At 40.9% G+C, this 17,719-nt stretch overlaps 1 protein-coding gene across 7 annotated transcripts; it reads left to right on the top strand.

The window, feature by feature from the left end:
• The first annotated feature begins 12,286 nt into the window (after positions 1–12,286).
• Positions 12,287–17,139, top strand: LOC103703148 (BEL1-like homeodomain protein 1). Of its 7 annotated transcripts, none has more exons than XM_088710049.2 (6): positions 12,332–12,621; positions 13,035–13,271; positions 13,751–14,729; positions 15,384–15,748; positions 15,919–15,979; positions 16,070–17,139. In XM_088710049.2, the coding sequence occupies exons 3-6, from the start codon at positions 13,941–13,943 to the stop codon at positions 16,835–16,837; spliced, it is 1,983 nt and encodes a 660-aa protein (XP_088566175.2). In that variant the 5' UTR covers positions 12,332–12,621; positions 13,035–13,271; positions 13,751–13,940; the 3' UTR covers positions 16,838–17,139. The 7 variants fall into 7 exon arrangements, with proteins under 7 accessions (XP_017697314.4, XP_088566175.2, XP_088566176.2 ...); XM_088710050.2 differs by lacking the exon at positions 12,332–12,621 and adding an exon at positions 12,683–12,795; XM_088710051.2 differs by lacking the exon at positions 12,332–12,621 and adding an exon at positions 12,917–12,932.
• The last annotated feature ends 580 nt before the right edge of the window (positions 17,140–17,719 follow it).

Genomic DNA, 17,719 nt, shown 5'->3' on the forward strand with positions numbered 1-17,719 from the left:
GCCAAGAACCCATCCTTTTCCTGTTTTAAACTTGTAAAGAATTTGTGGGTCAGAGTCTGTCACGGCCCACTTTAAAAGGCCCAGTTCATGGCCTATTTGGATCTTAAGCCTGTTTCGTCCACGATATCGGCCTGCAAAGGTGTGTTCCATGAAGGCGATCCATGAGTTTGATTTGGGTGGGATTTAATATCGGGTATTAGTTGTTGGTAGAAGATTAAATGTTTTACCATACATATTCTTTGAGAGGAGATTTATATATTTAATAATTTTTCCGGGTAAATATCTCATACATGATCAAGGAATCATAGATTAGATGCATGCTAATTGTGCAATGGAGATGAGGGCAAATGTTATAATTTGAGCACTGCCATAGTGTTTGTATTTTTCAAAAAAAAAAAAGGAAACGAGAGAGGATTTGCTGGGATTTGTTAATCTGAAAATCCTCGTAGCTTATAGAGTATCCTGTTTCTTTAATAAAAGTAATTCCACTAATCGAAGACAGAGAGTCGACTGATGTTCGATTTCTCAACAAGTAATTCTATTATCGGGCATGGTCTTGGTTTTGGATAGATTGAAGTATTTTATCCATGAAATGGATCAAAATTGGTAAATGAAGTCCAAAATGAGGTTTTCATTCTTCCCATCAAATTAAGCAGGGTGTATTTGTTTAAAGTAAGTATAATTATACCAACATGGAAATGGGCTTATTAAGAACCGATATGGGCCAGACCTTGGGCCTAAACTATATTTATTTTTAATTAAGCTTCAGGCTGGGCTTATTTAAAACCCAAGCTTGGCCCACGTTCAGATCGTTGTCATCTAAAACCTTTGACATTTCATTCCGAAATAAGTGGGTCTTGGGCTGGAAAGTTAACAAGTGGGCTGCTCTTCCAAGATCTGCTATCGTTGTTTACAACCTAGGCTTGCGCTTTACACCTGATCTGAATGGCAAGCAAACTTGTTTGAAGAAAATTATCGCACTCTGCATATATTTCACGCAACGACGATTGGGTATTGAAGTAGTACTCAGAGCTCATCATTAATCGAGCAAAGAATTTGTGATGACAAGAGGTCTACTTGGATCTCAGCTTTGATAATTATAAGAAATGGGCCTAAAACTCCAAATAATAGTGCCTTGCAGCCATGTATGAGTAACTACGTTGTTTCTTTGAACAAGTTCCTTAGAGCCTGAATTGCCTCTGTTTGCATCCTCCATCATGGAGTAGAGACTTATCATCAATGCACCTAATTGTTCATACTCAATAGAGCATAAAATTATTTATAAGATGCCATCATTTAATCACGTTGAAACTTAGATCTTTATGATACATGCATGCATCGTTCACGAGTTTTATCTTGGAAAAAGAAAGAATGAAAATAACTTTTAGATAATCATATAAAAAGTTATTGCGGAGTTGTTCTTTAGCTTTAGTATATATATAATCAGAAGATCATAAGCAGATATGATTAGAATCAATCAGCTTTAAGGCACGGTCCAAAGAGATTTATTGATCAACTGAAATAAAAAAGGAATCTCTAAACTGTCACGCGGTCTGAGGTATCAAAATGGCTTCATGTACTGCATCAAGTACTGCAATTGAGCAAAGAAAGCGAATCATCTTTTTTTTTTTCTCTTCTTTGTTTCTTATTTAAAGCCACACGCATTGCATGGCTGCCACAGACCACGAGCTTGCTTTTTGAGAAGCACACACAGAAGCAAGTATAAGAAAATCCAATATCAGTACGTACGTCCAAGAAATGAATTCTATTACGAGAACCCTGTCAAAGAAGGAAAAGGATCCAAGTCTCAAGCACACGAACCCATGGTACCTTGTCCCATAAAATAATCACGACACGTATCGTTCTCAAGAGGAGTCGCATTTCAACGAGCGAGACCGCACTGCCCAACTCTTGAAGAAACCGATCGCTACATCCTTTTCTATAACTTTCATTCCTTGCACTTGGGCTTTGTCACAACTTTCCAAGGCATTTGGCCTTCCCACAGGAATCAATTCCCACTTAAAGAAGCAACTTAAGATTCCAAAGTGAATGGAGCGTAGAAATAAAGGAGAATGGCTTTGAGAACTCCACATAGTTATTATAATACTCGTATATCTAGGGTTTGGATTATTATAGTTGTTGGTAGGAAACCTTCAGCTCCAAGGTCACATCCATTTCTTTTGGAGATTTTAACAAGGAGAATGGTCTAATCAATCGGTTGTAAACTTCTATATCTCTCCCCCTCATCGCTTCTATGCTTTGAGTCATCACTGGTAAAAGCATAGATTATCAATATATGATTGAATTTGTTAGCCTATTCTTTGGAACACTGAACTCAAGGTCATATTATATTCTTTTAGGTGATGAGATCGTCTTTCATTTCTACTAAAATAGATTGTTCTAATCGTGGCAACAATATTGGTGGATGTCCACTTGTCATGCAATCATGAGTCCACTATGGCCATGGACAAGCTACTCAAGAAATTATTTAACAAGAAATTTTAGGACATATCTTATTCTCGGGCACTAATCATGGAAAAATATTTTTTTTTAAGCCAATACATGGAGAATACGTCCATTACATAGAGAATACGTAGAGATTGGGCCCTCGTTGATGAGTAGTGGTATAAAATTATTAAAGTGGCACATCAATGATGACGCATGGCATGACGTTTTTAGTTATTGTTACTTATGTGGCATGATGTTTGCTTATGAAAGTGACATAGATTTTGGTTCAACGAAACTCTAAACAAGATGCTGGCCAGCTTCTCATGCCCCTTTGATAAAAACTTTCGCGAAGCTGCCATATGATAAGAAAATTCACTTTATTTATTTGTTTAAGAAAAATATAAGGAAATTTGTCGTTTCTTTTTTCCGCCGAATATTGTGACATTTTGTGCCGGCTAGGGTTTTGACCTTCATCTCACACTCAATTATGGAGTTTGAGTGTATGGCTTGGAAACTAAAAGTATCATTGATGGACTCATCCAACCAAGGCCAATGAAATAGAAATATTGGAGTTGGTCACTGCAGACCTTACTCATTCCTTTCTATGTCCCTCGGTGTAATTTACAAAGAACACAGGCTAATTTAGTTTATTATCAAACAAGTTGAGCATTGATCAAAAGATATCATTGTCATGATAATGATCAGATTCCATCAAAGAAATTTTCCTGGCCTTGATGACAAGGATAGGAGTGCAAAAATGTGCATCTGGAGCAACGCATTTCCAGAATAATTCCCCTTTTTTCCAAGCCTAAACTCTCTACATGTATGTATCATTGTCATTAAGCCTAAATTCTTTAATTATAGGTGTGCGTCCTGCCTCGCTAGGGTATTGTTTAAAACGGGCATGATTGGGACCTAGATTTTGGATCCGTGAATTCGATCAGCATCACCAAAGCTGGTCAAGTCATTGTCTAGCAAGGACTAAACCTAGACAAAATTACTGAAATAGAAACTAGTTGTCCCAAAAATTATGAGAAGGACTGCGATAAGCCTTTGTTCAACAACGTTGCATGGAATATAGTCAAGCACAACCAAGGTTGTACATGAAGTAGACCCACTCCACTCTGCTCGTTTTAGCCAGTGTAAGGGGTGCAACTAGTGACATGACCACAACCTGACTCGGAATTTGGTCTCGAATTCAAGTCCAAGTCAAATTATGGTTTAAATGCTAAGCCTTGCAAGGCAAGTAGAGACAAGGCCATCATTCAAAGTAATTCAAGTCATCTCAATTGGGGAAGCAGGTAAGTCTGTTTGGAACCAATATGCAATGCTCCGAAATCTCACTTAATAATCATTGATTCAATAGGTAATGATCAACCAACAGTTTGCAATGACCAATTACTCTATTTTTTTTCCCTTTCTTTTTTAAGATCAGTTTGAGTACAATATTTTGCTTCATTGAAACTAATAATAATAATAATAATAGGAGGATCGAGTCAAGCTTGGGATTTAACCAACATGGAACACAGAGAAAGGAATGGATCCCTGGCAAGGATAAGACGTAGAGATATGCAAGCAAGCGAAGCACACGCATTGGCGTGCCGTGCAACATTTGAGGGGCCACCAACGTAACATCAAATTACTAGAAACCACATGCCTCCAATGTGTACACTGTAGTTCTTCATTTCTCCTCCCAAATTTTGTACTCGATTCCACAAAAAGGCCCCTTTCCTTTCACCCTTTAAGGTAAGGACACATGGAGGCTTTGTCCTCCTTTAAAGTCTCCAGTCCTACACAGGTAGAAGGGTTTTAATTATTGTTGTCGATTTATTAACTCCTTGCGGCCTCTCCATTAGTTGGGGAATTCAGGCCACCCTTTTTCTTTTTCTTTTTTTATTTTTTATTTTTTTTTTTACTGAAACGGATGTATCATACATAGTGGATACAAATACATCCAAAAAAAATCAAAAAATAATAAGTTCTATAGTGCACAGGATAATTCCCTCTCTTCCAGCTAAAAGGTCTCCACAGAATGATTAGCCACATACGGAGTTACCCAATCTGCTACCTCGTTGGTCTTTCGATATGCGTGATTTGCCTGCAAGGTCGTCCCATCTTAGCCCGGATATTCCTAAGCAACGGGTGGTTATCGCCCTCCCCTCCCACTTTCTGATGGATCCAACCAATAACTATAGCTAAATCGCCTTCAAGCATGATAGCACTGGCTCGCAGCTCGCCCCAAGTGTAGCACACGCCGATACATGCTACTCTCAACTCCACCTATGGTATCGAGGTGTCAAAGATCTGGCAACCACCAGCTGGAATCACTCTGGAGTTCGGACCTTTGATGATGAAACCAGCTCCTCCCCTACTCTTGCCATCCAGTACACATCCATCGAAATTTATCTTGAGGAAACTTGGTCACCCCTTTAACCACAATAAACTACTTCTGTTTGAATAGGCAAGCATGCATACCTGACTATATCACACCTCGAACCTAGCAACTAGATCGGCTACGTGACATGGCCGCATACTTTCTAGGGCAAAGCTCTAGAGAATATATAAGGCTTGAAAATTTATTACAACCTCAATATCATTGAACAATAATTATCTCAAATCATAACAAATGACAAAACTAATATAATTTCAAAGTTTAATCATCCAACTAATATCAGTGATAGTCTGTCTATTTATCCTTTCATCTATGATCCCAACTATAGCCAAGTACCAAGCGACCTATAACTCTGAAAGAAAAAGAAAAGAGGTGGTGTGAGCTTTACAATCCGGTAAGAATCTTCACACATTCACACCAATACAATAATATAAGTTTGAAAATAATAAGAAATCGTTACACACATCATGAAATCACAAACCAATTATTAACAATACTCGAATAAACAATAAACATATGCATATCAAATATTAACAGAAATCCAATCATTTAAGGGTGATAAATCATACGATATCTCATAAATATTCAATAGTATTTTTAAGCAACTTTTTATTCTATTCCTTTTTAACCTGATTCGGATTCAAAATTTATTATTTTTTTGACTTTGGGCCAAATTTCGATCATGTTTTCTGCCCATGACGGGCCATCAATAGGTGTTACATTTTCTGCATGTGATGAGGTAATCGATAGTGCTACATTTTCCGTTTATGATAGAGCAATGAATAATAACGAGATCGGCCTAAAGTTCTTTCTCATTCAATCAAGTTCACATTCACATACCAATTCTTTTTATTTTCGGTCTAACCATAGTCATTTTTTTTGCCAGTAATGGGGTAATTGATAAGTGTCACATTTCTAGCCTATAACATAGCAATCGATAAGTGTCACATTTTTTGTCCATAACGGAGAAATCAATAAAACATAATTAGTTCAGAGCACCACATTCATTAGTTCGATTATGCAAATATAAGTTATACTCATATGTGCATCCATCATACTATCAATCACAAGCATAAATGATCAAAATATGATTTAATATAGAAACCATTATAAAAAAAATTCATGTGTCTTATTTATATTGATTATTAGCATATCATGCATATGTGAAGAAAATATCTATAGTCATGCAGGCGGGTGTATAAGGATTCTTATCTCTATGTCGACAATCTAGACAGACTAATCACGTGCCCATACCACGATCTACGAACCGAGGTGTGCAAAACCTTGCTTGACATCCTCTTTTCTAAAAGATTTTTCTCCTGTAGAATCAATTTAACATTAAAAATTATCTGAGGTATTCAACAATCCAAAATCTTCTACTGAGGTTCACTCGGAGTCTATTGCATCCCTCACTTCCCACTTCCACAACTCTTTTAAGCCCTACTGGAGAGAAGAGATAAAGAGGTTTGAGAAAGGAGAGAGAATGAGAGGGAAGAAAGAGAAGAGAGAGAAAGTCTTCTCCTTTTCTCAAATAGGAAAACATCTTTTCCCCTTTCCCTCTCAACCAGTACCATGGAGGAGCCAATGGTCGACGACCAACGAAGTCCAGGCCTAGTGAGGATGGCCAGCTTAGTGACGTCAACAGCGACTGAGGTCAACTAGACGGAAGAAAATGGGAAAGAGAAAAGAGGAAAGAATGAAGGGCTCATGGAGATGGTCACCCACTCATTCGTGAGAAACACAGGCTGGTAGTAGAGTTGGGTATGTACCAGGTAGCACATGTCTTCCGGAAGGCAAACAAGGTAGCAGACTGGGTTGCCTCCTATGTTGTACGACATTCCGGAGAGTTCTTATGGATGCCCACAGTAGGGCTCTCACCCTCATTGTACTTTTTACTTTTTTCTGACTTGGCAGGATGTACTCATATTAGAGCTATATGAATTATCGTTTTTACCCAAAAAAAGAAGGGCTCGGGCCTTCTCTTCCTCCCTTTCCTTTCAACCAGGGTGGGCAGCCAATCGCTCGCCATGCGTCCAAGTGACAAACAAGGGCGATGGTGGCTGATGGTGGCCGGCGCAGTCAGGAAATACAAAGAGCAAATAAAAGAATAAGGGATACCCTGTTCCAAGCTATTCTGGCAATTCACCGGTCCAAATTCACGGTGACAGTGACCACCGAACTGGGAGACAAAGAGGAATAGAAGTTTGATCCCTTACCTCAATCCGTCGAAGATCCGACGATCCCTTTCCGATGAAAACCGAAGAAGAAATTCATCAAAAAGGATAAGAAATTAGAGGCAATTCTTGCAATTTCTAATGGTGGAGTTCATAGAAGGGGTGATGTTTGCTTAAATAGACATGGAGGCTAGGGTTCCTAGCCTCCATCGGAGTCGAAGAGGAGCTGGAGTCAGTCTCCTCTTCCGACCCAAATAGGAAAACTTCGTTCCCTCTCTTTTTCTTTTTTATTTTTTGTTTCATTTGGGCCAAAAAGACTGGGCCGGTCAAATGGATTGGGCCCAATTTACTGAGTCTTACATCCTACCTCCAAAATCTTTTTTATATTTTATTATTTTCTTGGATTACTTGATGCTAACCTCATGGAAGAACCTTCAATGCTACGTATCTATAATCTATTTCACACTAAAACAAATAACTCATGAATGCCCTTTTTTAAAATATCTCTTTCGATAAGCCGTCAACAATTCCTAAGTCCGTGCCTTTGACCTACTATGCATGAAACGACCTTTCAATTTAAATTTTAATTTGTTGACAAAGTGCAGACTACAACTATAATTTTGTAATTGTGAAAGCGCAATTGTGTCAAATTGGAATGTGCCATGAATCCCGTAGAAAATATCACTACTCTTAATTAGATATTGCATGGTAAACAACACTGGTCTATCATATGATACCATAATTTTGGATCCAGATTCAAAAGAGGTGGATCCCTTCTACAAGTTGAATAATGCAACCCAAAACCTTTTCTTCAAAGTAATTTATCTACAAGTTAAAGATTGTAGAAAAAACATGATTAACAACTAATCCACAACATACACACTGAAATAGAAGAATGAAAAAGACAAAGAAATTACATAAACTAAGGATACAATATTTAATGCAAGCAAGCAATTGACAACATTACCATCACTTTGTGATAATCCCACCCTTTTAACTTTGTAAAAATTTCCAGAAACCTGCTACTGCTTCTGAAGGTGAAGCATTATTATATCACCAAGTTGTATTGTCACAGCATTATGAACACATTGCCGGCATCTAGAAGTCGGTCACCTTTAACCCCAAACGGGCGTCCTTAATGCGTCTTCTGTTCCAGTAGACCGCGAAGCAACTGAAGAACGACAATTTCTTCCTACGTGTTATCATCTTAAAATCTCATATAAATAAATTTCTTTTGCTGCGATTAGAAAATGAGTAATATCCGCGATTACGGGCAGGGCGGGCAGCGGGGCAGGAGGGGATGGGCCCCGCGACAGCGACGCAGCTCGTCGCTAGCTCGTCGCTCATTGGCCGCACCCTTGACCTTTTCCCTCCCGCCCCCCAGCGGGTCCCACACGTGCCGATGGTGACGCCCCGATTGCGACGGCCTCCCCCTTACCGAATCCACGGCGGCCGCCTCACCCGGCTCCCCTGCATTCCCCCGTTGTACCGAAATATTACAACCCCCTACGTGTCACCTTTTCGATCCCTCCAACGCAGGAAGAAACAGCACGTCTCACGCTGGACAGCACCCACGTGTCCAGTTGTATGAAGATGGTAGAATTGTTCTTGGACTAAGGGGCTGGAGAGGGGAAGGAGAGGCTGAGAGGGCGACACGTGTAGGTGGGGAGAATGGGGGACCACGGGAGCAAAAGTCCAAGGGGAACTGCTTTACGGCAGCCAGTGGCACGTGGGAACAGCACGGTCGGAGGGGAAAGGCATGGGTCCCATCTCCTCGTCCTCCTTCTAACGACACCCGATTAGTGCGCTTCGAATGGAGCTACGTGTCGCCGCTGCAACCTCTCGACACTCCCGTGGCTGGATTTCATTGTTCTCTGTGCCAGCCAACCGGGCAGCCAGGCCTGATACGACCCTTTTTTTTTTTTTTGCTGGTACATAAACAAATATATAGAAAACATAATTAAAACAATAAAAAGTTAATTTTGATCTTTACAATCATTACCTTTTTGTATTCTAACCAAATTCTTTTCTCTTGATCTTTAGCAATTGATGTTATATGATTCTTGCACACACATGCACACTCTCTAGGAGATAAATGAAACATGCAGGATATTTAGTCTTGTGGCATGTCTCTTTTTTGGCTTTGAAGACAAAAAAAAAAAACTTTGGTTATGGTAGGTTAAGTAAGGTGTTTTTAAAGTTGAAAGTTGTAGTGGAGCTATCAATAAATGCATACACATGTTTTTAGGATTTCTACTTTTTACCTATAAAGGGGGATGCTTTATTTAATATGATCTTTATTGCTTTAGTTCATTGTTAGATGTGTGACACAGGATAAATCTATCATTGGTTAAAGTTAAATTTCTCAATAATTAATTAAGATCTTGGTAATTAATGTGTTTCTTATGTTCGTTCATGAAAAGGTCTAGATTGGGGTTGATGCTGTACTAAATTTGCATTTTGATAGGTGGGATGGAAATGGTAAACATAGCACAAGACAATCGACAAATTGCAACATGACATATTGGTGGACAATTGTGATTGATTAGCATATTCGCATAGTGACAAAGCCATTAGACCTATCGTGCACGATCATGTGCCAAGAAAGTGTCGGTAGAGAGCCAACGGACGGGCTCGAGAGTGTAGTGGCCATTAGTATCATTATCGGAAAAGAAAATTAAAAAAAAAATAAAAGAGAACAGGAAAAGTAAGAGAAAAGAGAGGTAGATATAAAGGAAAGGAGAAAAAGGTTAGGTTACGGATAATTCATGAGGAAGTGCAGTACTACTGCAGGTGGGAAGGCAGTGGTAGAGTTTTGTTCTGTGGCTGTTGAAGCCCAGGAAGAAAAAATATCAACAGATGGGATTGCGTACATGAGGGGACTACTTTAAAGAAAAATGGGTCACGTAAGGACATGCCATTGCACCCACATTTTCTTGCTAATGAAGAGAGGGCCCCCTCTTTGATTCCCACGCTCTTCATCTCTAACCTCTCATTTAAAAAGGATATCCTCCTGCTAACTTTCAACACAAAACAACAACTACCATAAAGGGCCATATGCACGCATCTTGCCTTGCATGGGGCCATATGCACCTATAAACACTCTAAAAATGACGCCAATAATCACTTTTAATGACCTCAAACACCGTATGGAACCATGTGTGGGAGGCCCTTGAAAGCTTCTCCACATGTGGAGTCCTAATCAGCTGAACATAGTCGAGGGCTCCACCAACAACCAACTTTTGTATTATTGTACCTAATGCCATTTTTTTTCTTTCTCCAGTTCTCGATGATTTTTGCAATTGCAATAGTTTTACAACGGTTGAACTATGGTTTGAACAGTCAGAACAGATCAGAGATATATACCCTCATTTGATGGCACCAGTAAAACCTTATTGAGTGTCAGAGAATAGGAAGTGAGAGGAATGTTATAGAAAAGAAACGCGGAATCATCAATAACCCTTAGTACGATTCGAGGGTTCTCCCTCATCCACAATACTAAAAGCAACAATCAAGTGGCTTACTTTATTGCAAACTAGCTAGCTACCATAGGGTCCAACCATGATAACGTCCTCTCTTTGATTTAGTAATATCATGGCAGGAAGAAATATAAATCTAACGAGGAATACAGTGACACCCCCATTTTTTCGACTGTTCCAGTTATATTACTGTGCAGAAGCCAAGTCAGTTGGTGTGCCGATACTTCATTGTACTTTGATTGTTTCCATGAATGATACCATTCAATTGTTCGAATTATACCACGTTATCCTTTCAATTTTTCATTTCCTTTTTTATTTTCAGAGAAGAATGGCGAAGTCATTAATATCTATCTTTAAATACCTAAATATTCATAGGACCCATTACTTGCTATGCATTTATTTACCTAACAATATTCAAAACATAGTTCTCTTTTTTTTTGTGTGTGTGGTAAAGATTCAGAGCATAGTTTGATGGATATACTCGATAAAACCATGCCACGATGCTTTACGACTGACGTACGTAGGACCAGTTTAAGATTTATGTGCAAATTTTAAGAAGAGAGGCTTTTATATTATTATATTGTTGCAAATAGCAGCCAGTTTAGGGAGAAGAAATATGGAACCTCGCAAGTAATCTACCTTAAAAGCCTCAAGGAAATGAACATCTGAAGAGATCAATAATATGTAGAAGCTGACAACTCTGAAAGATACCTGAAAATGAGTCCTTACTGATGGTTTGCTTGCTGAAAACTTAATGCACCATCCTTTAACTTAAGGATAGCTAGAGCTCCAGATAGGAAGCCCTCCCATCATAGCAATTCCTTTGTTCGCTAACGTAATGATTCATAAAACAACGGTTTGAGCCTCCCAACATAACAACTCAATAAGCCAGGGAACAACAGTCCATGTGTTAAGATATCTGATCCTGAGCTCCCTTAGCCCCCTTTCCTACGTTTCCCTTCCTCTTTAACACATTCTTGTCCCATGTTTTTGATTACGATATCTTAATTTATTCATTCTTGGTAACATGTGAATATATTGAGATAGAGATATATGCTCACATGTTTTCTTTGTTTCCTTTTAACTTGTAACATATTATATAAATAGTTTCAGACTTTCAACTGCAAGCATCATATCTCGAAGCTTTTGCTTGCTTTCTCAGTATAGGGTCTCTGTCCTGAAAGCAAAGTGGAGTTCCCTGACGAGGAATAGTAGTAAAGAATATAGTGATAGTACAATGAAACGTATATGGGCGAAGGACTGGAGATATTTTTACTCGCGAGGCTGTCCAACCCTCGCAAGAGGTGCGTGTGCTGGGAAAGAGGGCCACATCACAAGGGGGAAAACGAATCACTGGACACCATGTTGTCTCCAATACACCAGCAACTGGTGTGGTGCTCGGCAACGGGGCCACACGTATCTATCAACCATCGGATTAGACGGGGTGCAATTACGATACAGCATGCACTAGAATATTGTCACTTTCCTCAATTGTAGAGTGATCGCAGGGTGCAATTAACTTGCGATGAATTCATCGATCACACGCTATAAACAACAAAGATGATATTTGGAAGCAGGAGAATAGTGGCTGATAGGACCACTTCATAGAGTCGAGACATGCCACTTTGAAAAGGGAGGCATAAGATGCTCTTTTGATCCCTCTAGCTGGTGAGCTCCACTAACCAAAATCCATATAAGCAGGCACCTTATGGAGGAGTCACATTGTATTGATCCCAATTCCAAATCTAACCACTTTTTCTTTGAAGAATTAGTCTCTCCGTCTCTCTCTTCCTATCACACCGTGTTATGGTGGTGGTTGGTCGGGTACCCTATCTTTCAATTGCTCTATCTTCCAACCCCAGCATCCAACCACAAAAAAAAAAACATAAAAAATAAAATTATAGCAAAAGAAAACGGGGCGAAGACCGACTCAATAAACAAATAAAAGCCAGAGAAGATACACAGCACGCAAGGAAATATGTGTTTAAAAGGAATTGGAAGGAGAAGGGAAGCTCCCCACTCTTTCTTGGCCCCCTCTCTTTTCCACGCACACTCGCGCAAATATTAAATCAGGCTGTGGAAGTCGACGTTTCCTAGTTTTTCAGCTGCTCGTTCTCTCCGACACTCTGTCAGTTCTCTAACAATCTCTCTCTCTTTAAATATGTATATATATATTTATAGAATAGTATATCTATATCTATCGATCTATCCATGTCTATCTTTCTCTCCCTCTCTCCTGCATCTAATGATGAGGAAAGGAGGGTCAAATCAGCCGGACCTTGCCCTCTTTTGATCCACTCGGGTACCAAACCGCACCCCAATCCTCTCTTCCTGGGTGCACCATAGTTTATGGTGCATCCTCATCTATACAGCCCAAAAAGCTAGTCATTTTATGATAAAAAACTACTTGGAAAAGATAAAGGAAAAGAAATATGAGGGGTGTGTGGAAAATGGTGGTGAAAGATGGGTATCTGTTCTTATTTTCCTTTTCCATTTAGCCGAGTCTACTTAACTGGTGGCTTTATTTCTTTTCCTTTTCAGTTGGAGAGAAAGAGGCAGGAGGTACAGAACTCTGACATGAGTCTGAGACAGCCTCCATTTCCCTTTTTTTTTACTCATGATACCTAAGATCTGCCTCTGTGCGTTTGAGACCGAGAGAGAGAGGAAGGGAGGAAGAGAGATCACTCCGGAGAAAAGGGGGAGATAAAAGGAGGGAGAGAGGATTCCATAACCATTCTTATATCACACCCCACGTGCTCATGGGATTGCATCCCTCAGGTATTGCTAATGAAATATACTTAGTTATTATCACCTGACGAAGATGGCTGCCTTTCTCTTTTATATCCCTCTAGCTCCTTCTCTCTCCCTTCTTTCTCCTCCTTTCATCTCTCTCAGTACTAGTAGAATTTCTATAGAATGGGTTATCCCTCCACCAATGGACGGAACCAAATTCTAGGGACTTCCTTCATGCATGATTTTCAGATTCATGATCTCAGACATCGGGGCTTCTCTTTGGCCTTCTTTCTGGAGTTCTTCGATCGGAACTTCTTCGATTTTAGTCCAAGAGATCCAAGTGAAAATAGCCATCAAGAACTGTCGCCTCCATCAGTATTATTATCTTTATCAATTCCATCAAGTGTTTAGTTTTTGTAGTCTAGTTGAGTTTTCTATGAATTCTATGTTAGTATTTCTTACCTTTTTCTGCTTATCTTCAACGTTCACCATTCACATATTCTTTTCCTTGTTCCTTTCTTCAGGAGAATTTCACACCATGGCGATCAGGCCGCAAGCATATGGAGCTCCACGTTATTCCATGCATCTGCGTGAGCTGAGCGATGAGTGATCTTAAGTCTCTCTTCCAGGAGATAAGAGAGCTATTTGAGAGAATTTCTCTTCTTGTTTTGGTTTTTTGATAGCTATTTCCTCGAATAGAAATCAGAATTATCCATGGCTACGTACTTTCATGGCGCCCCCGAAATCCAACCTGATGGCTTGCAGACTCTCTACCTCATGAACCCCAATTATGTCGGATATTCTGACACGGCAGCCGCTCAGGGCAACATGGTCCTCCTGAACTCCATGAATTCTCTAAATCCCATGAACCACCAGCAGCAGCAGCAGCACTTCGTCGGCATCCCCCTCCAACCAACCGTCGCCTCCCACGAATCCAACCGCCCGCAGCCTATCCAAGCCCCCGCCCATGATGTCTCGGCCATCCATGGTCTAGTCCCCCGCCTCCACTGCAACCTATGGAGCCCGACACCGCCGAGCAACTCCATCGACATGGCCTCGCAGTTGGGCCCCCGACGCCCCTCCACCATGCGTCAGCCTCAGCAAGGGCTGTCCCTCAGCCTCTCCCCGCGGGAGATGGTCGCCCCGGTGCCGAACATGACTCCGGCGAGAACCGAGGAAGCGAAGATCCTGGGGTCTTCGTCCTCGGCGTCAGGTATTTCCAGCGGCGTCTCAGGCTTGCAAAGCTTTTTGATGGGTTCTAAGTACTTGAAGGCAGCTCAACAACTGCTCGACGAGGTGGTAAACGTCGGGCAGGGAATCAAAGGTGAATCCGCGAAGGGGACCAGCTCCAAGAGTCCCATGAAGGGCAATAGGGACTCGGAGGGTACGGCCGCTGGGACGGGGGAGGAGGACACGAGCACGAAGCGCGGGGCTGATCTTACCACAGCCGAGAGGCAGGAGCTTCAGATGAAGAAGGCAAAGCTTGTGAACATGCTTGACGAGGTAAGTGTCGGTGTGGATGTTACATGAACTATTTCTGCCTGTTATCAAGAATTCCATATGTTTTCGCTGTCGTAATTAATTTTGATAGGAAGGTTGAAACTTTTGTATTCCGAGAAGAAGAATTAATTGTGCTACTTTGAATTTGGCTTCAAGCTTGTTGAACAAATAACCTACCTAGAAAAGTTCTAACTGAAAGTCCGAAATTTTAGTCCGAATTGGATTTTGAATAAGAGTGCATCAAGTGAAATTTTGTAATTGGCAATATAAAAGCTTTGTCCTTCTAATCGAATTTTGTCGCAAGGTAAGGAATTTTAGACGTTGGGTGGATCTAGAATAGAGACCCATGAAAGCTCGTCATGTAAAATTATTCCATGTCGTGTTTCACTTCACTGTAGCTTGGCATAAAATTCTGAAAACCTGAATTTTGTTCATGTACTTCTTAGAAATTTTACTTTCTTGCTTCGTAGCTATGTTGTATGCCGCTCTATCAACAAATTTTTCATTTCCTCGTTCATTTTGATAGAATAAAATAATCTTTTTTCTGTTTTAATTCCCATGATTCAAAGTCCATCAGCATATTTTTGGCAGGCTGTTTAAAAAACTGTTCATTTCTGAACTAAATTTTCCCCCTCTTTTTCTTTCTTGTTTCTGAAGGTGGAACAGAGGTACAGGCAGTACCACAACCAGATGCAAGTTGTGGTCAGTTCCTTCGAAGCTGTGGCTGGAACCGGATCAGCAAGAACATACACCGCCCTCGCTTTACAGACCATATCGAAGCAATTCCGCTGCCTCCGAGATGCCATCGCAGGCCAGATTCGGGCTACAAGTAGGAGCTTAGGGGAGGAAGAAACCAAGTCTGGAGGCTCAAGGCTTCGGTTTGTCGACCACCACCTGAGGCAGCAGCGGGCTCTGCAGCAGCTTGGAATGATCCAGCACAATGCTTGGAGGCCCCAGAGAGGATTGCCCGAACGCTCTGTTTCGATTCTTCGGGCTTGGCTCTTCGAACACTTCCTCCACCCGTAAGTGCTTGAATATGAGAATTATCTCCGAGAACTCGATCCAAATTGTTGTTTCATGGCGTCAGTTCATACTCGTATTAGCATTGACAAACTCTCAATAGAACCATCCATCAATTCCAGTCTGTCTTAGAACTAAACTACTCACATAAATTCTATTGCATGGATTGCAGCTACCCAAAGGATTCAGACAAAATCATGCTTGCGAAACAAACAGGGCTCAGTAGGAGTCAGGTAGTTGAGAAATATGAATTACCCATCTCTTTCTCACATTCGTGTCAAAGTATTCGATTGAGAACTTCTGTGGCTTTTCCTACTATATAGGTCTCTAACTGGTTCATAAACGCGAGGGTCCGACTATGGAAGCCGATGGTGGAGGAAATGTACTCGGAGGAGATGAAGGACCCGGAACAGAACAGCGCTGATGAGAAAGCTAGCAAGAGCGATGCCAATGAAAACTCAGTCTCCAAGTCCAGCGCAAAGCAAGAGAGCAGCCCAACGAGAACCGGGCAGGCCGATAGTCTCAAAACAACACAAAACCATCCAAATGATCCAAGAACTTCTTCGGTCGCAGCAGCACCGCCGTCGCCCTTAGGAAATGATCGGAGCCATGCTTCCTACTATGACAATGAAGCAGCCATGCAACCAAGGCTCAAGAAGGCAAGAAGGGGCGAATCGCTGCAGCATTTGATCAGTTTCGATATGAAGTCAGAGGAGACAAGCAACCGAGAGCTTCTAATGAAGTTTATGGATGGACAGCAGAGGGCCGGGGACCAAGGCTTTTCCTTGATAGGAGGCACTACAAACCATGGAGGAAGCTTTGGGGCTTACCCAATTGCAGACCTCGGAAGGTTCGACTCCGAACAATTCACACCAAGGTTTTCGGGCAATGGTGTTTCCCTTACTCTTGGTCTCCCACACTGCGAGAACCTCTCTCTCTCGGGAGCGCAGCCATCTTTTCTCTCCAACGAGAGCATGCCATCCTTCAACAACAACCCAAGCGTCGCGCATCCTTCAAATGCCTACGAGAGCATTGATATCCCGAACAGAAAGAGGTACGCAGCTCAATTACTACCAGACTTTGTAGCTTGAATTATATCTGCTTTAGATTTGGAATGAGCATATCAGGTTGCTTGTAGAATAGTAGTAGTTGGGGTCTGGGTAGAGAGAAACCTTTCACTGAGTGCTGATAGCCTGATAGGAGGACTAGTGTATAGAAGAATAGCTTCAGATCGATGGGTTTTATACTTCACAGAGCCATTTGTGTATGGGATTTGAGCAGATTGGGAGTTGAGTTCATAAAGCTGAGTAATGTATATTGTTTCACTCCTTTGGAACATACATACCGCTCATCAGTATGCAATTTTTATTCAAATATATGTAGGATAGACATACTTATCTCTGTTCGTATGTACTTATGTGGGTCTTCGATGTTGGACCTGAACGTAGTTTGTCTCGTATGAAAAGAAATTAAATTTGGATCATATATTTCTTCGGTTTGCTTCACAAGAACTAAATCGGATCAAATCAAATAGCACATACGCGCAACTTTTTGGAGGTCCGGAATCGTGCCGGTCACAAATCATAAAATCTGTTCTATGAAACCTTTAGTTTCATATTTCATGGAGAAAAAAAGACTTGAATGATGAAAGACTTGAATGATGACCATGATAATGATGTGTCACTGCAAATTGAGCTGCAAGACAGAAACATATCCTTTGTAACAGTTTAATAGCAGGACCAAGGTATGAAGTTTAAAATTATTTCGCCAATTGTGAATGTTATGATATTTAGAGTTTGATTTGCAATGTGTAGCAATAATTCAGCAGAGAAGCTATGGATGGAGGGAGCTTGGGGACAGGAGGGTTTGTGCTTGAGGGTGGTAGAGGCAGTCTTCATGAGCCCACCAAGTTCATGTGTTGTTTGGGATGGTTGGTGGCGTCCAAGGGAAAGGACACATGAAAGGAAGGGTGA

Source organism: Phoenix dactylifera, chromosome 13 (genome assembly GCF_051530095.1).
Source record: "Phoenix dactylifera cultivar Ajwa chromosome 13, Ajwa_hap1_PhDact_Kaust_v1.1, whole genome shotgun sequence".
Taxonomy (NCBI): domain Eukaryota; kingdom Viridiplantae; phylum Streptophyta; class Magnoliopsida; order Arecales; family Arecaceae; genus Phoenix; species Phoenix dactylifera.